Genomic DNA, 14,080 nt, shown 5'->3' with positions numbered 1-14,080 from the left:
AGAATCCTGAGTTGAATAGTGCTGGGTCCACAGGCTATGTTCACCTCTCTCCAATGCTAAGATGTCAGAACCTTAAACCCCAGGGACCAAGTTGTTAGGGCTCCCAGGGAGCCATTAGGGTTAGATGGGGTCAAGGAGGGAGAATCCAGAAGGAATGCATGGCCTTCTAAGAGAAAGCAGAGCTCACACTGCCTTGGGAGGACGACTGAAGCCAGGTTACACACAGGATCTGCCCCTCCACCTTAGCCTCGGCCTCCGGCTGTTGTCTTAGCACACTGTATGGTATCTGGTACAGAAGCCCAGTCAGGAATGGGCTCAATTAAGCACACTGTCCTCCATGGCCAGGGTAGCGACCAACAACATTGGCCACATAAAAGGGAGCACACCACATAAGAGACAGCCTCCTGCCTGAGAAGGCAGATCACCACATGTCCCTAGCTGACAAAATGCCAAGTACTCCACTGGACTTCATCTCTGTTCACTGCACAAAGGTCTTCAGATGGGGTCCCAACATTTTAATCTTTTCCAACCTTTTGGGCTAAAGGAAACACACACAACTATCTCGTATAGGACAACACAGACACTGGAAGGGAAAATGGCTCCAGTACACACACAGGACGCTTATACATTTCATTTGGAAGCATGACTGCATCCGTGGGCCTCCTGCTCTGGCCACATTTGTCACAAATACAGCAGAGGACACAACCATTCCAGCGACAACACCCGGAGAATAAGTGCTGGCATCCGGGAGGATGCTTACTGGTTTCTAGAATGCACAGGAACCACAGTTCCACGTCCTGAAGGGATGCTAAGTAGGACTTGGGCACCATTAGTGACTGACAGAAACATTGTCGCATCACAGTGGAGCCTGGGAGAAAAGGCTATCATCCACTGCAAGCCCTGCTTTGTAGAGCCCAGCGCTGGCAGCCTCATCTGTCAGAAGCGGAGGGGAGCATCAGAGACACTCAAAGTAAGACTAGGCCTTGACCTAAGTCACAGGATCAGAGGGAGCAAAAGTCAAAGCCAGGCCCTCTCATGCTAATTGACACAGCCAGAATCCTAGCTGAGTTCAGAGGCTGACCAGAAAGAAGGCTTACAGGACTGGAGAGAGGCCTCTTATAGAAAAGGTGTTTCCACACACGCAGTTTTAAACCAACTCTGTGATCTTTATTGACGGGTGACAACTTTATACGCCTAGGAACCACTACACTGTGTACAATTAGGGACACGGCATCAGAGAGGCGCGGACAGGAGGTTACACAGTAGACATTGGGAAATGTCAATCTTCATTATTTTGCCCACTTTTCTTCATGTGTACACAGATCATGAATGTGATTTAAAATTTTTTCATGGTAATAAAGTTACAATCACCCACCTCTGTAGCCTGACATCTGCACTTCAAAGTCTGACCCGCAGTGTATAGTCAGCAGTTTCATCTCACAATTGTTAAAATGTTTCCTTCTAGGAACCAGTGACATGTTTTGTGTATTTTATTTCCTCTTGAAGTAAGAACTCTCTCATCTCTGATAACTGGCTCATTTTTATCGTTTATCAAAAACTAAAGGGTAAGGGAGGAAAGTGTGATGAATTAAAAAAATTATTTTTTAAGGAAAGATAAAATTCATTTTCACAAATGTACAAGAGCTGCTGGTGTGGGACTCATTTCACTATGCAATCAGACTGGGACACAGTGTGAGCCACCTCCTCTCTCAGGAGCCAGCAGGTCTTCAGAAGCGCCACAAAGTCGTGTGCATTTCCTCACTCAAGCGACAGTCTCTCAAGTTAGTCATCATGAGCTGCGCTGTGCAGACCCCGACATCTTCTCTCATTCAAGCCCACTGTTGCAGAGGGAGAGTTTCTCTCCAAGGAGCCACTAGAGAGGTGGGACGTGAGTGAGCTGGGAGTTGTAGGAAGCAGCGTCAGGCACACACGCAGGCACACAGACACGGCTACAGCAGGTCCACACGGCGGTAATACAGGAGGTAGGCTGTGCGGTCAGCAGTTGGCTTCACCACCTGGTACTGGTTAATAACCTTGACCGTTTGGTCATCGATTCGCAGCCATCCATTAAGCCCAATCTGGAAGACGTCTGTAGTGTAGTGGCCGCCTGTGGCACTGTTACCGTGATGGTAGACCACTGAAAGACGATGTCCAGAAGGCAACCATGAGAAAAGGCCCTCAACCCCATTGCCACAGATCCCCACCTAATCCCTCCAAAGGGAGGCGTCTCCACTAGGGCCAACAGACCACTGACTCAGCGGGACACTTATTGTGAGAACCGTCCCATGTCAAACCCAATTGCTTTCTAGACATTCAAGCTCTCCCAGTACCCACTCTCTGGGACACTGTATTCTAGCAGGGTTCTGCCGAGGTCCCACACAGACCCGCTTGTGCTATGTCTGTGAGGGAGCCGTGGGCAAACACACTCACCTGCGAACAGCCTATAGGTTCTGTGGCATTTAAAATTCTTATTTTTGACTCCCGGAGAAAGTAGTTCTGGAAAACAAAACAGCAACACTGACTGGTGACAGCCTCGCCTAACAAGAGCCACCCCACTTAGAGGTCAGAACAGGGATGGGCAGGTCCTGCACCAGAGCTGTGTCAGGACTGGATCTGAAGGTGTCATGACAGTCAAGGGGCAGAGGTGATAACTGCATACCCAGCTGCTGGACCAGGAAACAAGAACCCAAGCATACAGGGCTTCTGCTCCCCAGACCCATGTGTTCTGTGGACTGCCTGGGTTTGCTGCATTCCTAGTCAGGCTCTGGCACTAAGATGTTTGTCACAACTGTAACATTTCGGGAAAGTTCTTCTGTGCTGGCAGAGCAGCTCAGAGTGTACAGTGCCTGCCCCCTAGAGCCCGGACTTCCAGAATCCACATGGTGAATGGAGAGAACTGACAAAGGCTGTCTGACTTCCACACGAATGCCAGTGTGTATGCAGGGGAAACAAATTATTTTAAATATAGTGAAAAAAAAATGAGGGGAAGCAGTAAGATGGCTGGCTCAGCGGGTAAAGGTTCTTGCTATGCAAGCCAAGTGACCTGAATTCAACTACAAGATCCCAAATAAAAGGTGAGATTTGTCTGTCCACTGACCGGCATGTGTGCTCTGGCATGCATTCTTACCCCCCCACACAAAACCTTCAACCTACATTTATAGTAAGGTACCTTTCTTTCCCGGGGGCTCTTTAAGACATGCTGTCAGAGCTGGTGGAGATGGGTAGTTGTGTGGTGCAAATACACACAGATAAAACACTTATATACATAAAATTCAAAAATCTACAATACAGTGTTGTCACTGAGCTGCAGAGGCCTATGGAAAGCAATGGCCAGCACATCACTGCACAGGCCACAAATCACTGTCTGGGGCCAGAGGGCTTACACTGCCAACACCTGCTGCTCATCAGAGCTGTTCTTCTACTTCTCTCATCTAGTTAAAATGTTTCATTTCAGTTTTGTTTCTATCTTTGACAAAGCTACTCAAAGCCAGGTGTGGGCACAGCTTTAATCCCAGCACTCAGGAAGCAGAGGCAGACAGAGATCTCTGTCAGAGTTCATGGCCAGCCTGGCCTATATAGTGATCTCTAGATCAGCTAGCACTACCCAGTGAGACCCTGTGTTTAAAAAAAGGAAAATAGCCGGGCAGTGGTGGCACACTCCTTTAATCCCAGCACTTGGGAGACAGAGGAGGCAGATCTCTGTGAGTTCGATTCCAGCCTGGTCCACAAGAGCTAGTTCTAGGACAGGCCCCAACGCTACAGTAAAACCCTTTCTCGAATAAACAAAAAAAGGAAGAAAAAAAGGGGGTGGAGAGAGGGCTCAATGGTTACGATTATTGGCTGTTCTTTCATAGGATCAGAGTTTGAGTCCCAGCAACAACATGGCAGCAGATAACTCTAAACTCAGGGGATCTTCTGGCCTCCACCAGCACCAAGCATGTGCTTGGTACAATCATACATGTACGCAAAATACCCATAAATCATATTAAAAAATAAGAAAACTACTCTAATGAGAATTTTAGTATAAAAATCCACAAATGTCAATAAATTTAAAGAACTTTGAGTTGGTGTCACATTCACTGAGTGACAATTCCTGGGCCTGCAGGGGGTGCTGCAGGAGCGCAGGGCTGGGCATTACCTTTGCTGATCTCCAAGTCCACCGGGTAGTCAATGTTCTTGACCAGCTTCTGACACCCACCCGTCTTCTCATAGACAAAGCGCTTCAGGTGCAACACAAGGACAGGAGGGAGCTTCTCCAGAGTCACTCTCCGGCTGACTTCAACCTGTGACACAATGTACCTAGGCTCAGAGGCCTGCCTGGCTGCAGCAGCTCCCTCTGTAGGGCTCCACAGCTCTTCCCAGCCCTAGCCACATCTGCACCCCCACAGACACACCTGCAAAGGAGCCCTTAGTCTTGAAGCCCATCTGCAGCCTCCAAGTGAAGACAGTAAGCCGAGAACACAAGCACTGAGAAGAGGGAACTGGCATGCACTAGCCTGTCTTTTCCACTCTCATTCATAAACCTATCTAGTATCTTTCTTCAGACAAACACTGAGTAATCCTGAAGACATGTACTGTGGATCAAACACTGTGTCCTGATGGATGCTGCACTATTCTGCCCAACCAGTACTGTTCCCGGCCTATGCCTGGTGCTGGGGTTTATTGTTTTTCTCCATTAAATGCACCTTAGTTGGTCATTCCTTTCCTTGAAGCTCCACTATTTATTTGAAGACAAAGAGAATATTAAGTAACAATGTAATAGACAGCAAGACATTGAGGAGAGCAGTTCACTAGAGGCTACATCTGGTAGGACCTGGGCCTCCCAGATCATCTATTTGTATCTCCTCCCAGATCATCTATTTGTATCTCCTTGGGTAAGAAACCTAACAAACACAGAAACCTGTGAGCTAACAAAGAGGTGGGAAGCTGAGAGGGGCACCAACCAACAGTTTAATCTCCAGATCATAAATTCTAGACTCATTCCAGGTACTTGATGTCATAGTTTCAACCTTTTAACTTCTGGCCCATCAGCCAGGTGGTGGGGGCACCGCCTTTAATCCCAGCATTCAGGAGGCAGAGGCAGGTGAGGTGGATCTCTGAGTTCAAGGCTAACCTGGTCAACAGTGAGTTCCAGGACAGCCAGGGCAACACTGAGAAACTGTCTAAATAAACAAACAAAACAAAAGCTTAAAACAAAACATGGTTACTAAAACTCTCAGTTCTAGGGTTTCATTAAACTGAGACACAAATTTTCTTAAAAAACAAACAAACAAAAAAACCTTATTCTGCCGGGTGGTGGTGGTGCACGCCTTTAATCCCAGCACTTGGGAGGCAGAGGCAGGAGGATCTCTGTGAGTTCGAGACCAGCCTGGTCTACAAGAGCTAGCTCCAGGACAGGCTCCAAAACCACAGAGAAACCCTGTCTTGAAAAACAAAAACAAAAAAAAAAAAAAACCTTATTCTTCTCTCATACAACACATCCAAACCATAGCCTCCCCTCCTTCCACTCCCTGTCAAAAGTTCCCCAATTACCCAGAGCAATTTGGGGGGGTTGGGGGGAAAGTGGCCACCAGAAAGATGCCAGGGGCCAGTCAGTCATGGAATAAGTGGGAAGGCAGAACATAAACAATGAAAGATAAAGAGTCCCAAGGAAATCGTAAACAAATAGAATAGAAGCAGGTTAAATTAGACGAGCTAGTGTGAGAAGCCTAAGTCGAGCATTCGTAATTAAAATAAGTCTTGTGTTTTTATTTGGGAGCTGGTTGGTGGCCCAAAGCCACCCCAAATACCAAGGCAACAACCATAACACAAAAGTAGAGGTCCCAGCACAGACACTCACAGGCTGCACCTGATAATGAAGAGAAGGTGGCCTCCACTACAAACCAAAAGAACAAGCACACAGAGCCAGGTAACAGCCTCTCCTGATGAAGGTACAAGCCCAGCTCATCACTATGAGGACAGACAGACTCAAGGATTTATCTTTGTCTAGTTACATCAAAGAGCAGCATGTATCCAAACAGCGTATTGTCTGACTGTGGGTGTCCTGAGTGATCTGTGCTAAAATGTAAAATACATGTGTCCAGAACTGTTCTATATCTTGACTTAGCCTCTGTTGGAGGTAGGCTGACTTCAGGATACCAGGACTAGGACTGCCAGAAAGTGAAAAGCAAAGTAGGGCAGAAAGGAGACCTTTCCTCAGGTCACAAGAGTGAAAAAGACCATCTGTCTCCATTACTCCATCCCGAAATTCTGGAACTACTCAGGAAAGCTAACTAACTGGTGTAAGAGCCTTCCTACTTCTGTCCTCTTCGTGCATCTAGAGGGCCTTCGCACAGGTTCCTGACCAGCCTGAGCATACCTCCTGCTTGGTTTTGGTGGTGTAACCTTGGACAGACTCTCTTGCCACTAAGCTTTCCAAGGCATCCTGGACTGTGCGTATCTTGTCAGACTGGATATCCAACTGCAATGTGAAAAACGGCTGCAGAGTGGCGGATTCTTTGGAACTCTGCTGGTAAACCACAGACCTAGGATGGCAATTGAAAACAAAAAAGATGTTAAGAGGCCACTCTTCGTCACTTTTTAAGATTAACCAACAGATAAGGAATAAACATTCAAACAAGTTTATTCAATATAGAAGACCAGAGAAAATAGGGAAGCAAAAAAGACCCAGAATTTCATTTAAAAAAAAAAAAAAAAAAGCTCTGAGGACTACCTCCTGTTATTAGCAACTGATCAGTACATGTTCCCACTTGCTCAGATGTTTTCAACTTCCAAACTCTTACCTTGCACACATGAATACAATGCGGTACCAGTTAACAAAAGTGACCCTCAAAGGGCTTTCAACAAAGCACCACAGCCTGTACTAATGAAATGAAGGAAATTCCCAGGAAAACATGACTTTTAATACTGCTTTTGTTCTATAAAAACAACATGAGGAGGAAGCAAGCTCAGGATAATAAAAACCATGTTAGCAATCCAGGAAGAGAGGCAACCAGCCTTGTGGGTAGGATGCCAACTCAACTATGTTTTCTTAGGTTTTTTATTTTTCTCTTGTTATTTTCTCTTGTTTATTTTTTCTTTTTTAAGGTCTTTAGAGTAGTAACTATAAGCTCATCTCATCTCATTCAACCTCATCCAGGAAATATTCTAAGATAACAACAAAGCCTCTTGTTTGCGCAGCCTGGTGTCTAGCTTATGAGCAGAGTAAAGTTGGTGGGAGGAAGACTGGACTGCATGGGCCAGGAACCCTGAGAACCAGCGGGAAGCTTTTCTGTCAGGGTCTAATACTCCAACCTTCCTCCCGGGTGTGAAAGCCATGACTGGTGCTCCTTGTGTTCCCACAGGAAGCTGAAAAACATTAATGAAAGTAAAGCTGGGCAGTGGTGTGCATGCCTATAAGCACTTGGGAGGCCGAGGCAGGCGGATCTGAGTTAAAGAAACTGAAAACCCACAAGAATGAGTAACCCGAGGCCAACATGGGCAACTACATAGGCGCAGTCTTAAAACAAAGAAAACACAAAACAAAACAGAAATAGTTCCTTATCTAGGCCTAGGTCTGTAGCAAGGAATGGAGAGTGCTTGCTGGTGTACATGATGTCCTGGGTTCTATCCTTAGCACCTCACAGGTCAGGTTAGACTGCACATCCCTGTAATCCAGCACTTGGAAGGTGGGAGAGCGAGGATCAGAAACTCAAGTCATCCTTGGCCATGGCTACACCTACATGTGAGTTCAAGACCAGAACTTGACTAAAATAATACTTAATAACAATATAGCAATCTCTTCAAGGGGAACCTGGTTTCCCCCACTGTCACTCTAAGGCACATCTAAGATCTGTCATGCTGGCTGTGGCACTAAAACTCCTATTGCCCTTAGTGCAGAGGAAGCACTCTGGCTGCCTGTATTCCCACTATCCCCTCATCGCCCCCCAAAGCATGTTCAATAGTCCTCCTAACTCCAGGCCGTAGCAAAGGAAACAGTCATCTCTTGCTGCCCCTGCCACCAAGGCTCATCTCAGGGGCAGGGTGTGTCTACAGTGACAATGGGCAGGGCATGACACTTCCCAGACCACACCTGACAGCACAGTTCCACAAAGATTCCAGAACCCTGGAGTAGAAGGGGGCCTGTGCAATGTCAAGGAGCAGCTCAACTGATTCCTTAGCCCTCCTCATGGGGGCCACAGAGAAGGCGGCTTCTGAGGCATGGATGGCAAACTTTCTGCTTAAAGTTGGGCATTCTGCTGCCGAGCAGACAGAGCTGGGCTAAGAGAGCTGTCTTTTAAATACAGCACCCAGGAGATGCCACAAACTGAAGCCCACTAAGACATCCTTGAAAGTTATGTCTTTTGGGGGATGAGGTGAAGAAACAGAAAGCTGACCAGGGGTCATGTCCTCCAGTGTGCCAATGTCTCCACTCACTTCACTTTCTAGCTCATAAAGTTCTGGTATGTATATTTGTCCAGTCCATACATAATTAGTTCCTAGATAAACAATCTATGTGGCCACCCAAAAGCAAATGGATGAAATCACCATGGTGGGTGTACTCAAAGGAATATTACTCAGCCTTGGAAAAGGATATTTCCTATGATATTGGCCAGGGCATGGATGGACTTGGAAAACGTACTAAATGAACTGAGCTGGAAACAGAAGAAAAGCCGTATGTGTTCACACTACCGGAGATCTAAAAAAAGGAAGTCACTCACAACGACCTGTCACTATGACAACGTGGCGCAAGAGAACAGGAGGAGGCAAAGAGGAGAGGGCACAAAGCACCGATCTGGGAGGTGCACACTGAATGAGAAGAGCACAGCTGCTCTTGTCTACAAGGGGAGGGAAACCAAGGAAGGTGGCAGGTGTGTTGCCTGGTTCTCTGTGGCCGCCACTCTACATCTGTGCTGATAACATCATGATATAGACTTTAAATGCAAGCAACCCAGTTGTTAAAATATAGCAATTCAATGCCTATAATCAAACACACGAGTCGAGTTTCTTTCACCAGAACAAACAAGTCAGCTGGCTTTCTACTCTCAATAGGGAGTGACGGGAGAGCCCACAGGAGCACTGAAGCACACGGCCCTAGTGGCAGGGCTTTAGAAAAAGCAACTGAAAAAAAGCAGGCAAAAGCAGATGGCAGGAAGCTTCCAGACACCTCAAAGCCCCTCCCCTGTGGCAACATGGAAAAGCATGAACCTGATATGTCCGCCAAAAATGCCAGTGATAGGAGTCTGAACGAAATCAGCCTGCCGGGTGACGGACGACTTATTCCTAGGACCCACTTGCTCCCACTCATCCTCACTCCCTTCACCGGTGTCTTCCTGCTCTTCGTCCTCTATCAAGTGGCTTCTGGGCCCATTGGAAACAGTAAGTTCTGAAAAGAAAAGGGTCTGCTTAGGTTACTATTCTCAACAACAAAAAATCCAAGCAAATATACATTCTGCAGAAGCTGTTCTCGACCTTCCTAGTGCTGCAACCTTTGAGTACAGTGCATGTTATGAGACCCTCCCCAACCACAATTTTCATAGCTACTTCATAACTATGCTACTGTTCTAAACTGTAAATATCTGTGTCTTCTGATGGTCTTAGACAAACCCCAAAGGGGTCACAATCCTCAGATTGAGAACCACTGGTGTAATGATTTGTCGGGCTGGGTGAAAGGGCTCATCAGGTGAAGCCACATGCCCTAGGCCTGAAAACATGAGTTTGATTCCTAGTACCACATGACAAAGACTAACTCCTGCAAATTATCCTGACCTCCATTTTGTACACACACAATTGCACAGGCACAACCCACACCCACCCCTCCATATACACACACACACACATTAAATAAATATAAAGAACCAAAACAACAGCAAAAAAGCAGGTCTGTCAACTACTTTAAAAAAAAAAAAAAGCCTAGCAGTGGTGGTACACGCCTTTGATCCCGGCAGGAGGCAGAGGCAGACAGATCTCTGTGAGTTTGGGGCCAGCCTGCTCTAAAAAGTGAGTTCCAGGACAGCCAAAGGCACATAGGGAGACCTTTTAGTACCAATCAGCAACTCAACTATTTCCTCCAACTTCACATCATAAGGAGACGGGTACAGGTGTGCGAAGTGAGCCCATGCCTGTAGGTCCTCCAGCTACCTGTTCTGCTTTTCTGCATTTCAGAAGTCGTGTGAATGAGAAATGTACCCTACAAGCTCATGGGGCTGGACACTTAGTTCTTGGTTGGTGACATTGTTTGGAAGGATCTGGAACCTTAAGACAGTAAAGCCTTGCTGGAGGAAATACATCACAGGGGCTAGGCTTTGAGGGTCTACAGCTCGGCTCTGTGTTCTGCTTCCTGTGTGTGGGTGAAATGTGGCTGTCTAGTTCGCCACTGTGCTTCTCCACTGTGCTGGGCACAATCCTTCTAGAACTGTAAACCAAGGTAAACAAACCCTTTAGTACCACTGTACTGGTCCCACGTTTTACACAAGAGATCAGTAACTAAGGCCTCAATCTTTTTGGAGTAAAAGTTAAAGCAAAACAGCATGCATCTAGATAAATTCCAGTTATCCAAACCTAACTTTCTCACTGCTGGGCTAAAGGTAATGAAACAAACTAGTTATTAATGCACCCTAGTCACTGTTGATGGACATGCGACTTCAGATGGGTGTGTGAGAGAGAACATGGACATGCACCGTCCTTGACAAGCAGCTGTCGGGCAAACAGTCTCACATAAAAGAACTTACTTTCATGAGTGGGGGAGAGAAGCTTCTTCAGGCTCAGCATTTCCTCATGAAGTCCATTAAGAATGAAGCCTAAGTACTCCTCGGCATCTTCCTGTCGGCCCTGGAGGTCAGACATGACCACATTAATTCTGATTGCAGAGAGGTCTATAGGACTCTCATCACCTGGATCAAACCGCCCGACAAAACAATCCAGATTGGCATATGCGAATTCCAAGAGCTGTCGCGAGGTTTGGTCCTTAATTTTTTGCTTTTGTAACTAAATTCCTATACATATTATGCTAGAAAAATAAAAATAGTCAGGCTTGGTGGTGCACACCTTTAATCCCAGCACTCAAGAGGCAAAGGCAAATGGATCTAAGTTCGAGGCTAGCCTGGTCTACAACAGAGCAAGTTTCAGGTCAGCCAGAGATACATAGAAAAATCCTGTCTTGAAAAATAAAACAACAACAACAAAAAAACACAACAACAACAACAACAACAAAAAACCCCACCCATGAACAAGACATTGAGGGCCACAAATAAGCCCTGAGTCACATCACTCAGCAGTGACTGGCAACATCATCTCCATCTCCATTCTCTGGACAGGAACTGCTGAGAGGACTCTAGTCATAAGTAATCAGCTGACTGTTACGGACATTCCATGCCAAAACCAGTCAGAGACAGCACAGCCACCAGTCACACACCAAAAAGTGTGTGTGCGCGCACGTGCGCGCGCGCGCACACACACACACACACACAAGCATGCGCAGGCAGAGCAAACATGAGGCTGCACTCCCAGAAAGCCCTTGGCTGGTATCTGAGAATCTGGCCTTCCATCACTCCAAGAATGGATAAGGGACTGTGTCAAACTCTATATAAACAAAGTAGTTTTGTTATGAAGTGCTATTTTCCCCTCGACATCTGGGATTTCCTGAGCCTGTGACACAGTTCCTGAGATGCGCCCCCAGAGTCTCTACCAACCATGTGGGCTACCATACAGAACTGAAGGACTCCATGAGCAGCATCGTGGCTGGGCATTGGGGCGGCACAAATGGGGGCGGCTGAGGATTTTTCTCTGGATCTGTCTGCTGCAGTACTAGGTCCACAACACCAGCTGCCCCAACTCCTGCTAGGAAATCATCCAGCTTGAGGTTGGTCTTAAAGCGCTAGCTCTAGTCAGCTCTGATGTAACTTCCAAAGTGCTTTTTTCATAAGCATTCTTTTGGAACACACACTTAGAAGGGCTCGGCTTCATGGAGCCATCCCTGAGGATCCCTCTATCTCTGTTCCACTGGCCCCTGGGCCTCCTCCAAGATCTACAACATCTGTACGTTGTCCTCACACTTGTCTTTCTGTTGCCTAGGCTGTTTCTAATCCCTACCCTTGGCAAGGCATCCCTAATAATACTCTGAATCCCAAGTAGGAGGAAACTTAAGTCCAAGCCAACAAGAAAAGCTGTAACATAGGCATTTTAAAAAGTTAAAGTTGTATGGCTGGGGTCTCTCCTGTGTATCTGGAGCTCACTCTATTTCAACCACTGTAGCTTCCATACCACTTCATTTAAATGGCATTTTCTTAACTATTTTACCTGTAAGTTTCCTTTAACAGCATTTGAAGTGTGAATGTCAAAATATTACAGACTTGGGACTGAAAGAACCAGCTGACTATTCTAGACAAATACCTTCATCACTCTCCCATTCTCAACAGCTCTCAGGGCCATCTATCTGTAAGGCTTCCCAGCTTCTCTGCTCACTTGTCTTTACTAACACAATATGCAATACTTAGGAAAAAGCAAGAGGTAAGAAGCAAGTTGATGGAATAGCTGCTGTAGCCTGAGCATGAATACAAGGCTGGGCACTCCAGGACCAACAATCTCCACTCTATCCAAGTACAGCGCAGCAATAAGGGAAGACTCAAAAGCCAGGTTCTGCCCATTTACCAGCTTGAATTCACAGGGTTAGTGGAATTAGTGAGACTCAGTCCTTGCTTAATGCCATTTAGTGTGGGTAACTAACACACTCATTAAACAACTCCATTATAACCTCACCTACAGCACGGGGCGTGCGACACACACAAACAGGAGCAACAACCACTAATGGTGGTTCAGGCTCATTTGCAACTCGCTCTGTAGCTCAGGCTAGGCTTGAATTCCCAAAGGTCCTCTTGCCTTGCCATCTACTCACTAGAACTATAGGCATGTCCCCCTCCCAGCTACCATCGAGCACCCCAGACCTTTTCAGACAGGCTTGACTTGATAACTGTCAGGAGTCTATAAATGTACGTAGGTTCAAAGGCGGCTCCTGGGCGAATATCTCTCACGATTTTATCCCCGAGAGCTACAAGAGAAACAGACATTCTGGTAACTAAAAGCACAGTATGAATTAGGACAGAAAGCAAAGCCACCCAAACTCCGACCACCACCCAGGCAGGAAGCCGAGACTGGCACAGGGCGAACACCCAGATTTAAAAGGACATTTTCTTTTCAACAAGACCACATTTACCACATTCTGGTTCCCTGGCGCCATGTTCCCATAACAGGCCCCACAGCTACGACTCACCTTGACGGGGTTTGGGAGGCACTGGCATGTTAGTGAACTCGTTCATTAGCCGAACACTAAGTAGAGAAAAGAAAGTGAAGCAAAGCATGTTAAGAGCAGGCAGGCCTCGGCACAACACATGACAACCAGCAGTTGTGCGGTCCACGTCGGGTGACGTGACAGTACCCAGTGGGTTCTTACATTAAATCTGTACACATTTTGGGATCATTTTTAAATGCTATTTTTAAGTTGGCAAACAATACAAGGTTTTCTACTGAATCTGAAGGGTAAAGAAGCACGAAGTTCAGTTATACTTCGGTATAAAATCCCAGCAACATCTTCCTTTAAAAGAGAATTCCAGAGGCTGGAGAGGTGGCTGGGCAGTCCAGAGCACTTGCTGGAACCCCAGGCTCAGTTCTCAGCACCCACGTGGCAGCTTACAATAGGTTGTAACTCCAGTTCCAGGGGTCCAAAGTTTTCTTCTGACCTCCATGAGCATTGCACACATGTGGTACACTTATACATGCAGGTAAATACTTATACACATAAACTAAAAAAGAGCAGGAGAATATCCCAGTACTTATCTGTAGGAAATCGAGAGTGGAGAGCTGGACTCAACTCAGGGAGCACCTCCTTTGCCAACCGTTCAAGTTCCCATCACCAGGGGAAAGCCCCCCCCCCCCACTGGCATATGTGTGAACACTTTACTTACAAGCTATCTATCATGGGCGTTGACGTGCAAGGCCTTTGCACTTTTGAATACAGAGGAATGAACTTCATCAGGTGATACATCGGAGGGCAAGCCACCAACGCCTGCAGGGTCTAAATGTCGCAGTAAGGAAGTGTAAAGGAAAT

The 14,080-nt window shown here is 46.6% G+C and overlaps 1 protein-coding gene across 2 annotated transcripts in view; it reads right to left on the bottom strand.

Moving 5' to 3' along the window:
- Nucleotides 1–1,145: 1,145 nt before the first annotated feature.
- Usp10 (ubiquitin specific peptidase 10) overlaps nt 1,146–14,080 on the bottom strand; it is a 48,723-nt gene continuing 35,788 nt past the window's right edge. For both annotated transcript variants that reach the window (XM_050165239.1, XM_050165241.1), the window contains exons 6-14: nt 13,938–14,047; nt 13,247–13,302; nt 12,921–13,024; nt 10,710–10,809; nt 9,187–9,364; nt 6,359–6,524; nt 4,139–4,283; nt 2,431–2,496; nt 1,146–2,137 (exon numbers count right to left, since the gene is read on the bottom strand). In XM_050165239.1, coding sequence (XP_050021196.1) covers nt 1,950–2,137; nt 2,431–2,496; nt 4,139–4,283; nt 6,359–6,524; nt 9,187–9,364; nt 10,710–10,809; nt 12,921–13,024; nt 13,247–13,302; nt 13,938–14,047 — 1,113 coding nt within the window. In that variant the 3' untranslated portion in view covers nt 1,146–1,949. The remainder of the gene's footprint in view (nt 2,138–2,430; nt 2,497–4,138; nt 4,284–6,358; nt 6,525–9,186; nt 9,365–10,709; nt 10,810–12,920; nt 13,025–13,246; nt 13,303–13,937; nt 14,048–14,080) is intronic.

Source organism: Alexandromys fortis, unplaced genomic scaffold (genome assembly GCF_014885135.2).
Source record: "Alexandromys fortis isolate MF-2015 unplaced genomic scaffold, M_Fortis_MF-2015_v1.1 scaffold_165, whole genome shotgun sequence".
Taxonomy (NCBI): Eukaryota; Metazoa; Chordata; class Mammalia; order Rodentia; family Cricetidae; genus Alexandromys; species Alexandromys fortis.
Note: the sequence above shows the minus strand (reverse complement) of the source record. Positions and strands in the feature narration are given on the sequence as shown.